Genomic DNA, 17,324 nt, shown 5'->3' on the forward strand with positions numbered 1-17,324 from the left:
CAGAATGCTAAGTCTCCGTCGTGTTTTGACATTTATTTCTTTGCGTAAAATGCTTAAATAAACTCAGAAATACGTCGTGTTTGGTCTTATTCTTTTTGAAATGACGCGCACATTACTAATATTTCAATTCAATTAAGGTGTAACATCAATTGACGAAAGTCATTCTTAGACACCCTTCGTGCTAATAGATGACTCATGCAGCGGTTGACCTCCACAGAAATGGGGAACTTCGAAGCTGGTAGGAAAAAAAAGGTCAGTGGGGTCAAAGGGAGGGCCCGAAACACGTTTCTATTGTTCTCGTGTAACCCGGTATTTTTTCGAAGCTAAGGTCTTCGTAATATGATCCCTGCGCGAGCTGTGACCTTTTTTTTATTTTGAAGAAGAGGAAAGCCTCAGAGGGGGGGCTAGTGCTGAATGGAGAGGGATACCGGACCTTGGGAAATGCGCTAATGTAAGTATCCCACGGTACTCACACAGCAGTTGACCTCCAGAAATGGGGAACTTCGAAGCAGGTAGCCAGAAAAAGGTCAGTGGGTGAGAAAAGGGGGGAGGGCGTGAAACACGTTTTTATTGTTCTCGTAACTCGATATTTTTTTCGAAGCAGGGGTCTTCGTAATGCGATCCCTGCGCGAGCTGGGACCTTTTGTTTGATTTCGGAGAAGAGGAAAGCGTCAGAGTGGTTGAGGCGAGTGCTGAATGGAAGGGGATAGAGGATCGTGGGAAATGCCCTAAGGTTGCTATCCCACGGCACTGAGTTTCTCCTGGTGGGGGGAATCGAGGATTTTCGGATTTTTTCACCTGACTATTTTCGGTTCCCCTCGTCGAACACTTTTCACCGCTAAAATCCACGAATTTGATGCAATTCGTCAGCTTGCGTAAAACGGCGCTGCGAGCACTAAATGACTACAGTTCTCTACATTTTTCCGAGTCACTACCAACGACGTGCGTGCGACAGTGTATGACGCGAAATTCAAAGTATTCGAGGTATTCGAGGCGGTACTTTTCGCATAAATATTCGAAATCTCGAATATCGAATACTTTCTAGTATTCGAGGTATTCGAGTATTCGCGGATACTATTCGCACATCTCTAAAAAAAACTCTTCTGGTTATTGGGAAAAGTGCTTAGCCTCGGTACTTTAAAAGGTTAAGAATTAGCAGTTAACCAGTGGAGTACTGAGCCAATAGCAATGTATGGATGACGCGCGCCTCTTTATGCAATGGTTGACTAGTTCGGATAAAGAATTATCACGAAAACGAAGTAAGGATCTACTTGTACTTGATAACTGTGCAACCCATCCTAATTGCTCAAGTGATTAAAAAAATATTCAGCTGGAATTCTGTCCCCAGACACAACATCCTTGGTGCAACCAATGGATAAGGGGGTCATTAAAAATTTGAATACACTTTGCCGTGGGAAATTAGTAGATTGTATTCTAGAATCTAGAGAAGATAAAGGGACATTATCATTCACCACCTATGAAGTAAGTTCAAAGGTGAACATTCTGCAGGCGATAATGTTTCTGGCTGAAAGCGGGCAAGATGCCACCTGTCATACAATGAAAATTTTTTTTCATTGCAGTTTCAAACTTTCCAACGCAGTTTTTAAACATTCTAGCAGACCCTGAAAGTGAATTTAACTCAAAACTGCAACAAGTAACTAGCCATGAAGAGTTCCATAATATCGACTGCAATTTGGACTGCTATGGCACCAATGAAAACTGTGAAGATGATATTGTTGAAACCATATTATACAGGCAATAAGGTGAAGCTGAAGGTGAGGATAGTGATGAAGATGAAATCGCATCTGAGCGACAAATCAGGATACGAGGAGGACCATTGAGGGGTTATGACCAGGGATTATAAAAAATACTGAGGGGTAATTTAAAAAAATAGAGAGTTTTAATTTTTTTAGCATTTTAGAAGAGTCATATAGTCAACATTAGAACCTTGAAAACTCGTCTCTCAATAACTAGACACCCCGGGGAAAATCGACAAGCCTGACAAATCTTTTCCTCCCCCAATAACGAATTTTTGAGGGGGCTCGGGCCCCCTCAGGCCCCATCGAGTCGGTGCCATCGGTAACGACTCTTCTTTATGCAAGAGGGCCACAAAGGTAGCCCAATGTCGTCATTGGATGTCTGTGCGGACTTTGTTTGAATTTATTTGATTTTGTGCGAATTTACTAGACAAATTCCTCGCACGAGGATATACGATTTGAACAGTAAGTACTCATATGTTTATGAGTAAATGAAATATTTAGGATTCACATATTCTTAACTAATTACCCATGAGTTTTTCCTTTATAATTTAGTAAAAGGCATTCATCCAGCATCATCGGAGGCTGTGACAAATAGTTTCAACTAAGATTTACAGAATTCTTGAAAAGTTTCAATTATTCTCGCTGATTTATTAAGCATATTAACAGTTTAATAAATGTTGATTGCTCTATAAACATTATTTAGTCTTCTTTGAATCATCCCAACTTTTTTATGCCCTTATACAGGACAGTTCGCCTAATTGGGGCAAAGTGCGACAGTCGCGATATGTCCCAATTAACCGAAATCCACTGTAATAGCAGATAGTCAAACTAGCAGCAGCAGTCTGTAGAAGAGTGTGTTGTTTAAAAACAAATTTTATTTTATTATCATCGCAATGCCCAGATTTTTTTCTGCAAATGGGATAGGATCATGCAAATAATAATCAAATCTTTGAATTTCTGCTCATGAAGAAGAATATCCAGATGAAATTATAGCAAGAGTTGATTGAATCTATTGGTTAGAACTTCTTCAACTGCATTCTTCAGCATACGGAGTGCCACAACTTTCAATTAGCAAGTCAGATAATTTGTCTTCACCTAATGTTTTGCTATCCCAGCACAGGACACTCTTTGCACTAAATCCCTCTATCTCAAGGGACTAACGTATCTTACTCTTCTTGAATTTGACTTCAAAGATTACATGATGACTGACAACATGAGTTATTCTCCGACAGTAGCTACTTCAATGCTTTCCTCAGAATGTTTTTCATTGATCGCCCTTTCAACCAACTTCGCATGTGGGCCATATTAGAAAATGGGTGGGCTTTCATCATCATTAAGTCCACTTTGATTGGATTTGTTCTATTTTACAGAGTTAACAAGGAATATACAAAATTCCTTATCAAATTACCGGAGTGGTTTTCCATATGCCTAAAACTGTAAAAAAATTTATTTTAATTTTATAAAATAAAGATTAACTTTGGACTTGTGAAATTTGTCTGTCTCATTTGGGTAGGCCCATGCCAAGCCACGCTTCCACTGCTTCCAACTCAATCAGCAGTCCATAGTTAGCCCAATGATTACCCAGTCAGCCACTTTCCATTCATAAAGAGCAGGCTGAAGAGTTTGTGTGCAGTTCACCTGAAGATCCCCCCTTCAATCCCTTCCAAGATCAGTTTCCATGGAGGAACCATGAAAGAACTGAGGAATTGACATTCTTTAGATATTGAGCGAGAGTATATATCTCCTCAGCAGAACAACATCATTTGACATCGTTATGTAGTTATTGTGGAATTCCATGAAATTGTATGAGGATAGCTATTAGAATTGCTGTTGCTCGTAGGATGTTTATCTGCTGCTATTTTATATCAAGAGAGAATAACTGAAAATGAATGAAAAAGGAGATGGAGGGGAGAAGGAAGTGGAAGAACATGGAGAAAGAGCAGGGCAAATGGATGCACACCCAAGCCTCCCTTTGAGCAATTTTGATTAGAGAAATTTCGATATATGTAGAGTGCAAAAATTAGTTTCTCGCGGAAACATCCCGACACTGCTTAGCCTAATCAAATAGCCTCAACATTCTCTTGATTAAGGGTGAACTTGCACTAAGTACCCACAAAATTACTCTCATTTTACGCATATTAATAGTAATGCTTGCCTCCAATCTTATTCTTTGTTAATATATTCGTCAAAATCCATTGCTGCGATAGGCCAAAAACTTAACCTACTCATCATGCCGTCTGGATAGCTGTCCTACCAAAGTAATTTGTCTCATCTCCTTCACTGAAAGACATTAGTTAATTCAGACCATTAATTAAGTTTGGAGCTAGTGGAAATGAGTGTTTTGAAAGGGCAAACTGACTTCCACATAAAGGGTCCACCCTGAAGCTTTCAAGGCCATCGGTGTTCATGGGGGAGAAATGTAGTACAGTAAAACTTTGATTTTACGCAGTTGGAGGGACCGAAATATGGGCACTGTGTAAAATCAAAGTGTGTAAAATCAAGAGTTGGTATTGAGGAGGAGTATAGTTTTCAGGATAACACTTGCTCATTATTGCTCGGAAAATGAAGCCATATTTACTCGGAAATCATATTTACTCAAAAGCAACACCACAGATGATGTGTTACCTTAAGAGAAACAACGTTGCATTCCTGAACAGTGTTTCCCATGGTTGAACAAAATGGTTGAAATGGCACTTTCTGGCACTAAGATTACTTCTGTTACCCAGGAGAAATTTCGGAATGGTGATACTAAATGGTCGCAGAGAAGCTAATTTTCGAAAATATTCTCATTAAAAGCAGTTCTCAGGATATCCGTTTAACCACCTGCAGACAAACAAAAATTCGAGATTGAAGAAATGAGATACCTGAGGATAGTCATCCAAATAAACCCCATTAACAGGGAGCAAAATTTTGCTAATACATCAAAAAGGCTTTACACCCTGTGGGCCTGGGTTCAAGTCCTGGCAGTAGCAGAGACTTATCAGAGTTGGCCCTATCCCTACTTGAGTCTAATGTGAAGGGCACTTCCAGTGCACCACTCTGTCCATCAGATGGGAAGTTAAGTCCTGGTCCCTTTTGAGCTTATCATTGCAACCTGGCTAATGCCAACATAGGGTTCCTATCCCCTCAGCCCTTACTTCATGGCGCTAATGACCCCAGTTGTTGGTTACCTTCAAATAGCATACCATAGATAATAGGGAGCACACAGGACCCGGGATATTCGGAAATTCAGATTTTTCCGGTGCTTAGATCACTTTTTTTAAGTGAGCTATTTAAATGACCGCGCAACTGCCGTCATGCCGCCCGTGATGAATAAAAAATGACTAATAGTCTGAAAAATTTTCCTTCTTTATAATTTATACACATTAAAAAAGCATTTCCCCATGAAATTTTAGCATTAGTAGATTGACTCTTCCGGGAATAGCTTCTCTGTCGGCATTCTTCCGCGAATTCAGCGCCGGGACCTTCGACTCACAAGCCGTGTGACTCAGCTTCACGTAATATTTTGCTTCCCCATATCTGATAACAACACCGGACACTTTTTGTATTTCGATTTAATGGAACTAAGCCATTCCTGAGTTTAAACGGACTGCCTTATCACTCACGTCTTGAATTTGACTTCAATGATTACATGACGATTGACGACGCGAGTTATTCTCTGAGGGCATTAACTCCCGTTCCGTTAAAACGCTTGCCACCTAGCGAAGTTAAGCCAATAGCTATTCAAGTTCCAACCATGTTTAATTTAAACCCTCTGACAATGAGATACAAGTTGAGTCGGATCTGATAAGCGCGCAGCGCAAGCAATTTTCCCTCGCCTCCATTTGTCCCGCAGATGTGGGGTTAGCCTGGGAATGAGACAATGCATGCTGCTTTTACCATCGTGTTGAATCCTCAGAGTAAGGATTGGGGTAGAGGACACGCTATCAGGCTGCGCAGTAGCAGATTCTGTGGTCAACATGGTTACCACGTGATCGTGGGAAGAAGTGCGGGAATCCTTACTCTTCTTGCTGGAAGTGTGGGATGTAAGTGCGGGATCATGACTACACGCGCAGTAGCCAAAGAGCACTCTCCCCATCCTTACTCTGAGGTTGAATCACCATCGACTTACGTCCATACTAGAAGTACGACTATCTTTTTTGGATCACCTTGGAAGCCAAAATTTTGGCACGGGAGTATTTTTAATGACTCATTTCGCCGTTATATTTCGCTGGGGCGACGGAAAACATAGCGTTGGCAAAATTCTAGAAAGCCTTGCGTTGGGGATAGATATTCCGTAGCTCATAATTCTGGATATAAACAGCGTCGATCAATAAGTCGAATAATAAACGAAGGGTGATAATGTTAATATCTCCAGCGATCATGTCTTAATCAAAAGTAGTTACGCATACCCGGCGATTGCCGTGTGTTTTAGGTTTCGATATCCTTCCACGGCGAATTTGAACTAAGAACGACATTCGCGTTCGTAATAGAGCCTGAAATATTACTGAGAGGGCTCACGGGGAAGCAATAATTAGATTCGCGATGTTTTTAGTTTCACGCTCAACAGTGCGACGTCATTTCAACCGTTCCTGTATTCATTTTTGCAACTCATTGAGACGAAAAATAACCTAACTTCATATTGCTCCTGTCGGATTTTCAAAACAAGCCGAAAGACAACTGCGTAAAATCAAGATTAGCGACCTCTTAGGGGCTGGGGTTATGCTGCGCAAAATCGAAAAACTGCGTAAAATCAAGAAAAGATGTAAAATCAAAGATTCACCATTGCAATTCCCTATGCTTTCCGGCCGGACTTGAGTGCCGCTGCGTAAAAACGAGACTTGATGTAAAATCGAAGTGTTACTGTAGTTGCCGAGTTGCATATGAATAGCATCAAAATGTTAAAGGGTCAAAAGAGAGAGAGCCTCAAACACTTTGGCTTCATTCCTTTCTGGGGTGCCTGCGTCTCATCAATACAGAGCAGCAGCTGTACAACAGTAGAAGTAAGTTTAAGCTCATGACATTAAAAGTCCACACTATTATTCTGAATAAAGATAAGGTTGAAATGTCGGTGACATCAGCTACAACAACTTTGGCCAAGTGGTCACCATGTATACAAAGTTAATTGCTGGAAAGACTTCTAATTACCTGAATTTAAAATAAATTGTCAAATGATGTTCCCCTCTCACAGGCAGTTATTCGTGCAAGAGCTGTGGCTTTATTTGAATCTTTAAAAGAAGATGATGGTGGTGATTGCTCCGAGACATTTAGAGGAAGCTCCGGTTCGCAATCAGAATTCTAAATGACGAGCTGGTGTTTTAGTGCAACGATATCGGGTGAATCTGCAAGTGCTGACAGCACAGTCACCGTAAAATCTGATAGCACAGTCATCGCAAAATTTTCTGATGACCTCCAAGCTGTGATTAAGGCTCTTTTCCCTCTCAACTAGTTGTTAATGTTGACGAGATGGGATTATGTTGGAGGAGAATGCAATCTTGTTCATTCATTTTCTAAGAAAACCCTGGGTCAGGCTTCAAGGCATTTAAAGAGCATTTCACATTGCTGGTTGCTGCTAATACCTTGGGGGACTTTAAATGTTATGATTTATTATTCATAAACTCCATGAGCAATGAAATAGCATTCAAAGTAGCATTTGCCTGTCATTTGGATAAGCAACAATAGGGCCTGGGTGACAAGAATTGTTTTTAGATGGGTTTGAAAATTCGCCAACTGCAGCAATGCATTATGAACCCCTGAGGTAGCACTGAGGCATTTTTTCCTCGATGTTAGCCCAACCGCATGGAAGGAGGGAATTTCAAAAGCACGTATGATTTTTTTACGAGAAAAAAGTCTTTGAATGCGTGCCTACTATCCTAAAAGATATTTTAAACCGTGACTGTTTATAGGTAAGGTTTTCTAAGGCTATTAATACGAATATTCACAGTTTATGGGAGATTCGTTACCTAACAACAATGCTACCAGGAACACATTCCTATCTTCCCAATGTTAAAATCGTCTCAAATAACGCAAATTCGATTAGCGCATAGACCCCAAGGAACACATTCCATGCACTAAGCGATGCATGGGCATATAGGGAAATTAATAATCAATAACGGTGCGAAACTTGGAGGGTAAGGGAGGCGTTGAGGAAAAGATGATGTGAGGAAAAGGAAAACTTTCAGAAAGGAGAGGTGGCACACTGTACACTTAAGGTTAAGCTGCTATCTGGTGGCAAAAGAGGGCAAGCCACGTACAAAAATGAATGCTTAAGGCTAAAGATGTAAGGATAATAATATAGCAATAGCGGTGATGAGCTCCCTCGTGGAGAGGAACCTGGAATATAACCAGGATGCATATTTCTGCTTTGCATTTTGAAAAATCGTTTGACAGAGTGGACTATCTAAAGTTTATGGATATTATCAAGAAAATAGGAGTAGGTTAGAAGGACTGGTGATTCAATTGTAATCTGTACAGGGCCCAGACTCTGCAAGTGAGGGTAATGGTTGGAGAATTTGGGCTGGCAAGCATTGGCCAAGGGATGAGGGAAGGCTGTCGCCATTCCTTTCAAACGTGTACCCTGAGGATATGGTAAGAAAGCTGTGGGATGTATTGAAAGCTGGAGCTGAAATGGGAGGGAAGATGTGGTAGAGAGGTTCACAGATGATCAGGCGTTGATTAGCCAGTAAGCAAGCAGCTTCTAGTGGATGCATTAGACAGGCATTGCAACAAATATGGCCTGAGTATTAACCAAAAGAAGACCAAAGTTATGTGGTATTTTAAGCGTCATAACATTTTATAAAGCATTTCAGGAATGCAAGACTTGAGATAAAAATAGGTAGATACAAACTTGATCAGGTAGAGGAATTCTATTTGGGCAAAACATCGAAGGAAAACGGATACAGCAGAAACATCAGGAGGAGGCAGAAGTAGGCATTCACGAACAGGAAGGAGATTATGAGAGGATCATCGTGTGAGAGTTAAAAGAAAAGGCAGGTAAAAAGTCTATTCTGGAGTGTGGTGGCTTATGGATTAGAAACTTGGACATTTAAGGAGGATGAGAAAAGACTAGAGGCATTTCAGATGTGGATCTGGAGGAGAATGGAGAAGGTGAGGTGGACGGAGAGGAGGAGGACCGATGAATCACTGGACATGACGGGTGAGGAGAGGCAGCTTCTAGATGAGATGGTGAGGAAACATGGGAAAGGCAGGAAAAGAGCGTTTTGGATCGAGTGCAAGGGATCAGGCCTTGGAGTGAGGTGAAGAGGGAAGGCTATGCAAGGAGGGAGGGCCAGAACACTTTTCAAACACTCCATTCAAATGCACCTTAATTGGTAGAACACTCAAGTAATAATCATCTCATCCCATTCCAAACATAGAAGCAGGCTGGTGAGTAAACAGAATAAGTGTTATTACAAGGTCTAAGTGCACAGTATTAAAATCAGGAAACTTACGCGCTGATCAGCTCCTCTACTTGTTGGGCAGGGAAAGATGACTGGCCAGACAAAATCCTTGTTACCCTGAGACAAATGAACAGATTTGACTTCAAAAAAGGATATTAAATTAATATAATAAAAAGAATTTTACTTCTTGACTTCTGATACTAAAAGCACTTCAATCATCTCAAGTTTAGGTCATATTAATTTAAAATTTGCTCGGTGAGAACCATTATCTATTGAATTTTATTTAACATTGCATATAAAGTGCTTATTTATGAAGGGTTGTGCCTACTTTGAACATGTCAGGAAAGATAAATAATAGATGACTGTAACAAAAGACCTTTTCAAGAATCAGTTTATCTTATATTCAATTATCTACTTATCCAGGGGGAGGGATAGGGGAACAGGCCCCTTTCAAATGAGAAAAATTACGTAGTCTGTATTAGTCCAATCAATCAAACGTGAGGGCTTTTGTATGCAGTTATACTCCACGGCGCATATTGCCGTTCGAATACATTTAATATAAATATTAAGGTTTGTCCTTTACTTAAAATGAGCTCACATAACCTTACCATTATTTTAGAACTTCCTATTATTATTGATCTGAAACATTCAAGTTACTGCTATGCAGGGTGCACACAAGAAAGAAGGAGAGAGAGATAGATAGATAGATAAGAGAGAGAGAGAGAATGAAGAAAACCTGAATACTCCCTTAGTATCCAAACAGGCACCACCACCTCCCATAACACAGGTTAAGCTCTGCATTGGAGCCAAACTAATGTTTGAAGTTGCGACACTTTGTAGTGTCAGTTAATATAAGGGGTGAGGCCTGTCCTCCCAAAATGAGGATCAATACATTGAGTTCACTAATAGCTCTCAATATGACTCAAAATATTAATATTATGCATAAAAATGTTTGTAGTTGATATAACTGTTTTTGCAGTAAACCAATGATATCTTGATCATGACAAACAAATCATTCATTCTATTTTTCATAATCCCAGTGCAACCGTCACATGCTTGCATTTTTAATTGACTTTTCATTAGTTTTAACAAGTTTTTATTGACATCAGATTTGTTGACTAATTTTACTGCAGTAAATGGTAAATTTTAAAGAATCCATTCATGCCTAATGGGTTTGAAAGAAGCCATGTGTTTTCCATTTTTAATTATACATCATGAGCAAAACATACTTTTCTAATTAATGATCTAATGAGATATTTCATAACACCCTAAGCCCACTATTCCCAGAGTAAGACTGACTACAGACACTTACGCATTTTGCATGCCAGGATCCTCCAGCATTTGAGAGGCCATCTGGACAAACGATGGGTTCTTCATGATAGCACTTAGGTCTATATTTGGTAACATGCCCATCAATTCGGTCACTGGCCGTGAAGTACTAGGCCCTTCATCTGCTAACTTTTGGTAGCAGTTTCTATAGGACTCATTATCTGGTTCAATTTCCATGGCTTTGGCATAACAATCTTTAGCTTTGGACCTGTTTCCAATAGCTTGGTATGCATAGCTAATAGAAATAGGAAAAATCATTAAAATACTTCATACGGTGGGTAAACTTATATTACCAAGGGCAAGTGATTTTTGAGGACAGAATTGGTGATAATTAAGACATTATATGCATATTATAGAAGCCTGGTATTCAAGTGACTAAGAATTTTTCACAGTTCACACCAGAGATGTACTCCTAAAGCAAAAGAAATTTAGCCACTAAAGGAATACATGTGAATTTTTTCATGAATACAGCCAACCAGTTTTGAACAGCAACATAAGCTAAACTGTTTTCTCATAATGTAAAGCCGTTTAACACAAATTTCAGGAATGGAGTCACTTGCACCCTTTCACAACCACACACTCATACTTGCTGAGCTATTTCAGAGCAGCAATTCAAAGGAGCTTCTCTGTGTTAGGAAAACCGTTTTCCTGCACTCTAAATACTATTTTGGTAGTATTGTAATTGGCAAAAGTACCGTATAAGCACGTGTAAGAGCTGCACCCCTATTTTGAGCATCGAAGCTAAAGAAAAAAAATTTTGCAGCATTTTCTTTATCCTATTGGGCGGTGTTGCAGACATATGCCTGGACTTTCGACAGTTATCAAAATTTCCTCTTTCAATACTAAAAATTTACGCAGCATTCTTTCAGCTAAATTTACACGATATGTATGGAGCTTGGAGATATGTAAGTATTCACTTGTAGTTTTAACCTTATGATGCTTACTGGGGATGGTCGCATCGGAAACCTCGGATCCAAATATCCACGGATAATGCCCTTCACCTTATACTCCAGATCCTAATTCGAAGAAGAAATTGAAACTGATTCTGATCCTCTCTTCCTATACACCGTTGCTCCACGATGCTCGTCCTATTCACGAACAATTTTGTTTATAAGCTCTCGTAGGAGTATTGCAATAGAATTGCAGCCGTGGATAATTTTAGGGCAAAATACGATAGGCACATAGAATGAACCTTCCCAAGAGATTGAACAACAATAGGGGGAGTCTCAGCGATGTAGGATATCAACCACGATATCAACCACCAATGCCTCTGCCAATTTTTTCTCCTTTCCAAGACCCCACAGACCATAAATCACTCGCAAAATCAAAGAAAAATATCAAGTTACACGGGAAAAATGGAAACCTGTTTCATCCCTACCCCATCTCACCAACTGACCTTTTTCGATCTACCAGGTTCAATTCTCCCAGTTTCTGGAGGCCAAATGCTAGGTGAGTCACCTACTGAGCTTGAAGATATCTCTATATCTTTCAGCAATTGCTTGATTATTTGACATGCACGAGGTTCAAAAAAGAATGAGACCAAATGCGATGCATATCTGACAGCATTTAAGGTTTTTAAGCTCTAATTTATTGACACAAAGATTTATAATGACAACAAGGTTGCTATTATTCAACATGGTCCAAACAGGACCATTTTGGAAGAAACAAGCATAGCATGAGCGCATTTAAACAAGACGAGACGGACTGGAAACTTCACGCAATGCAAACTGAGTGTATCACATTGCTGGGTCTTCGCCCCTTCGCTTTGAAGGCAATGCCGTCACATGCAAGACCTGATGAGTTCTTCCCTTGCTCTTTCACTCGTAGCCTCATTGCTTGGGAGCGCGCTCCTTCCCCCCAACCTTTCCTTAGCACTCTTCACTTACAACCATTTCAGTTTTCTTCTATCCACCATTTAATCCAATAATGTACACACTTGTTCGAATTTTTTAAACGGCAGGTTTTGACACCAATATAATATTCAGTCCCAATAACACTCACAATAGTGTCTAAAGATGATTTTTGAAAAATCAGGTATTTAGCGTAATGGAAATTACACCACAAGACAGATGTTGACTACATCTACATAATACCCCGCAAGCAGCCTAAAAGGCATGTGGCAGGGGGTGTTAGGTTATCACTTCTATCGGACCTGGAAATATAATGTGGCTCTAATATTATGTTCTCTGTATCGCTCTTAAAGATATCCATTCTCAATTGCTCAAGCAATCTAAGCCTAGCGCGCAGCCTCCGAGTCTCCAACGGCTCCCAGCCTAATTCGCTTAACATCTGGGTAACACTGTCTGTACGCAGCAGTTTTTGACGAAACGCGCAGCCTTCCTTTGAATTTTATTCAGTTCGCGGATTAAGTATTTCTGCACCGGATCCCATACGCTCACTGCATATTCAAGGTGCGGTCGGACGAGAGCAAAATAGCACCTTTCTTTTACTTTCTCATCCGAAAATCTTCCCACAATACGCTTGACGAATCCTAATTTCTTCAGGGCTATGCCGCAAATATTCTTTATATGTGTTTCCCACGTGAGGTTCGAGGTTATCGTAACTCCCAGGTACTTCACTTCGTCTGTTGCCTTTATGTTAATGCCAAGGTAATAATAAATAATAACCAGGTATTGTCTTTCAAAACTATGCGTTTCTCCACGTTTGATATGCGATTACTATTAGCAGTATAAATGCTGCGGGATGCCCACTCGTGGCAGTAAATTTAGCGTGCCCTACGGAGCGAAAAACTCGGCGCAATCTTTTCCATGTTCACCTCTGAGGTACCGATGTGACGGCACGGTGCTTACAAGTAAGAAAAGCAAACAGGAGGATTTTAAAAATATGTCACTAAGGGAGAAACTCCCCTGCCTGCCGCTTGTTTTTGACCTGGGGTTTCAGATGACTGACTCACGGGGAAAACCAAGGCCATTCAGTTCCCCTTGGACCTGCGACCGGGGAAGGGGAGGGGGGGAAAATAAGAAGTTTGCATAAGAGGCGCATCCTCATTTTCGGCTGCAATTTCTAGGAAAAAAGGTGTGCCTCATACATGCGCATATACGGTAATACATGAATTCTCAAGTTGACAATGTCACGTTATAACCTGATAATGATACAGTATCACCTGATTTCTCAAAGTATTGTTTGGATTAATTACCTACCAATTATGAAAAATAATAACCAAAATTCACCCACATCACCAGTATTAGATAAAATGATTTCAGAGCAAGAAATCAAAGGCACACAGGCCTACCATATTCCAGACTTACTAAATTCTATTTTTATTCTTATGAAATGCCTACATGTGAGTAATATTTTCTCTTAAAGCTAAGTAGTGCTACCACTATCACTACACCCTCAAGCACTTGGCTTTTCTTGTAATTTCTCATCCACACAGTGCCTGCATGTAAGTGCATGCATAAAAAAGTGGATGTATTCACCAAATACATGCGAGCATTACTACACTCAGATCCGGATTTAATGTCTTCGCATTTAATATTTTTCCACATTTAGCATTTATTTTTGGGGTCCTGATTCATTCCATATTTGAGCAACGTAAAAATTACCATTATGTTGAGTTTCGGCATCCTGTGTTTTCCCACATTTAAGGTCGTAAAAATTTTCCCCCCGCAAGATAGTTTTGCCAGATTTAATGCTAATGCATGACAGTTCATGCATATGATCATCAATATCTTTGAATTTCTGCTCAACAACAAGAAAATCCTCATGAAATTTTAGCAAGAGTCCTATCTATATACAGCCCTTGTGGTGACTGACTCACTGATGGATACAAATTCCCGACCACTTCTAGAAGTGCTGGAGAGCTGAAATTTGGCACGGGCGCGGGGAATCCGAAATGATCCGGAGGAAAAATCCGAAAACCGGAAGTTTCTGCCACGTGTCCTCGATAGGACGACAAAATGGCCGAAATCGCGCTTTTTCCGGGGACCGTCTTTCGGTTTTTATTTTACTGCGCGCGAATGGTGTGTGCCACACGGATCGCTAATGCATTTCCTGAAAGCTGATAAACGTGGACACGTAATTACATAATGTTGTTAATTTCTTTTTAAGAAAATTGCAGCCAAAATGGCGTCCAAAATTTCGTTTTTCGAATAAAATTTCATAACTTCCGCTCTCTTCGGCTTAATTTAAGGTGTAGGATAACGAAAATGATTATTATATATGCTTATAACATCCTCTACCTAATGTAGGTAACAATTTTCTTTCGTCGTCCTTGGTTACTCAGAAAAAATTAAAGTATTCCGAAAATCACCGAAAATTACGATTTCCAAAAGATTAACACAAGTTTTTGTCAATTTTAACCTGACCGATTTCTTTCAAACTTTGTAGTTACATGCTGCTATGCATTGTCTGTCAGTAAACATGAACTTTTAATAAATGATTCAATGGATTTAACCGCGAAAAAATAAAAATGGCGGGCACTACTCACTTTTTTCGGGGACTGGTTTGCCTTTTATTGTATTACTCTCGAAATATGGATGTCATAGGGCACACTTCTGTTAGATATGACAGTAAATGAATGTGACCATATAATTTCGTCATCTTTAAACCACCCGAAACCCCCTAAAAATTAAAATTTGCACATAAATAGCCTTTTGGGTACTTTACGTCACAATTCCGCCGCTTTTCCAAGCCTTACCACTCATCGCTACGGAATTGATGTGAACAATTGATGACCCCTGGTAGTACAAACCTATAAACCCCCGGTAAACCCACATACACCCCCCAAAAAAATAAAAAATTTCATAAAAGTCTACTTTTTGGGTACTTTTCGTGACTAAACAACCGCCCCCAACGACTCATCCCCACGGAATTTATGTGAACGGTTGGTAACTGCCAGGAGTACACGCATATAATAAACCCCCGGTATCCCCCTGAAATCCCCCCTAAGTGAAAAATGTGCCATTATGTCTCCTATTTGGTAACTTCTCGCAAACAATACGCCGCACTACCCGTACCCTCTGAGATTTAGATCCGGAATATTTGATGAGGGCGGGCCACCGTAAACCATACGGGAAAATGTACCAGGAAACCTCCGAAGGAAAAATCCGAAAACCGGAAGTTTCCGCCACGTGTCGTGGCTAGGACGACAAAATGGCCGAAATCGCGCCTTTTCCGGGGACGGTATTTCGGTTTTTATTTTACTGCGCGTGAACGGTGTGTGCCACTCGGATAGTTTATGTACGTTTTGAAAGCTGATGAATGTAGTAACGTAAATATGTAATGGTCTTAGATAATTTTAAAATAAATTGCTGCACAAATGGCGTCCGAAAATGTTTTTTTCGAAACAAATTTCATAACTCCCTCTCCCCTCGTCGTAATGGCAGTTGTAGGATACTGAAAATGATTATTATATATGCTCATAACATCGTCTACGATATGTAGGTAACAAGTTTCTTTCGTCGTCCATGATTTTCCAGAAAAAAATAAAAACGTTCCCAAAATCACCGAAATCTACGATTTTCAAAAGATTGACACAAGATTTCTTCAATGTTTTCCCGACCGATGTCTTCTAAACTCCACAATTACATATATCTATGCATATGGTTTCCGAAACTGTAAGAATTTAATAAATGTTGCAGTCGATATAACTGCGACAAAATAAAAATGGCGGACACTACTAATTTTTTCCGGGGAGAAGTTTACTTTTTATTGTACTACTATCGAAATATGGATGTCATAGGGGCAACTTCTCTTATATATGATAGTAAATGCATGTGACCATATGATAAGGTCATCCTTAAACCCCCTAAAAACCCCTAAAAAATTAAAATTTGCATATAAGTAGCCTTTTCGGGTACTTTTCATCACAATTCCGCCGTTTTTCCAAGCCTTACCACTCATCGCTACGGAATTGATGTGGACAATTGATGACCCCTGGTAGTCATAAAACCCATAAACCCCCGGTAAACCCACATACACCCCCCAAAGAATAAAGTTTTGCCAATAAGTCTACTTTTTCGGTACTTTTCGTTACTATTCCACCGCTGGTTCTTACCCCAACGACTCATCCCTACGGAATTTAAGTGAACCAATGGTGACCGCCAACAGTACACACATATAAACCCCCGGTATCCCCCTGAAATCCCCCCAAACGTAAAATGTGCCGTTAAGTCTCCTGTTTGAGAACTTCTCGCAAACATTTCGCCGCACTACCCGTCCCCTCTGAGCTCTAGATCCGGAATATTTGATGAGGGCGGGCCACCGTTAACCATACGGGAAAATATACCAGAAAACCCCCGATCAACTCCTGGAACCTCGCCGAAAAAAAAAAAAAAAAAATTTAAAGTCGCTTTTCCGAGTAGTTTTCGTCACAATTTAGCCGGTGCCTCTACTACTTATTAAAACCCCCGATATCCCCGTGAAACCTCCCAGAAAATTTTTCTAATAAATCGCCTCTCCGGGTAAAAGAATCGTCAGAATTCCGCCACTGTTCCGGACCCCTAGGACTTATCGGCACGGAATTTATGAGAACGATTTGTTACCACTGGTTTTCACACGTATAAGACCCCCGGTATTCCGTTGGAACCCCCCGCAAAAAATGAAAACTTGCTATAAAGTCTTCTCTTATTGGTACTTGTCGCCACTATTACGCCGCATTGCACTACCCTTTAAAATCATCGCCACATGATAACTGTGAACGATTGATGACCGCATGTATAACACATGAAAACCCCCTAATCCCCCTGAGCACCCCTCTCGGTGGAGAGGAACATTTATAAGGACTAAGCGGAGCAGCCGCGGGGGGCTTATCATCCCCAAGGCGGCGAAGCCGCCCCACAACGAGGAACGGTGAAGCCGTTCCGAGGAGTAACTGGCGTAGGCGAGGGGGAGC

At 40.4% G+C, this 17,324-nt stretch overlaps 1 protein-coding gene across 7 annotated transcripts in view; it reads right to left on the reverse strand.

The window, feature by feature from the left end:
• Window positions 1–17,324, reverse strand: part of LOC124170589 (small glutamine-rich tetratricopeptide repeat-containing protein alpha-like) — a 54,356-nt gene that overhangs the window by 19,409 nt on the left and 17,623 nt on the right. For all 7 annotated transcript variants that reach the window (XM_046549397.1, XM_046549396.1, XM_046549395.1 and 4 more), the window contains 2 exons: window positions 10,452–10,703; window positions 9,191–9,256 (listed from right to left, as the gene is read on the reverse strand). In XM_046549397.1, the coding sequence (XP_046405353.1) occupies window positions 9,191–9,256; window positions 10,452–10,703 (318 nt within the window). The remainder of the gene's footprint in view (window positions 1–9,190; window positions 9,257–10,451; window positions 10,704–17,324) is intronic.

The sequence above is a fragment of the Ischnura elegans genome, chromosome X, assembly GCF_921293095.1.
Source record: "Ischnura elegans chromosome X, ioIscEleg1.1, whole genome shotgun sequence".
Taxonomy (NCBI): domain Eukaryota; kingdom Metazoa; phylum Arthropoda; class Insecta; order Odonata; family Coenagrionidae; genus Ischnura; species Ischnura elegans.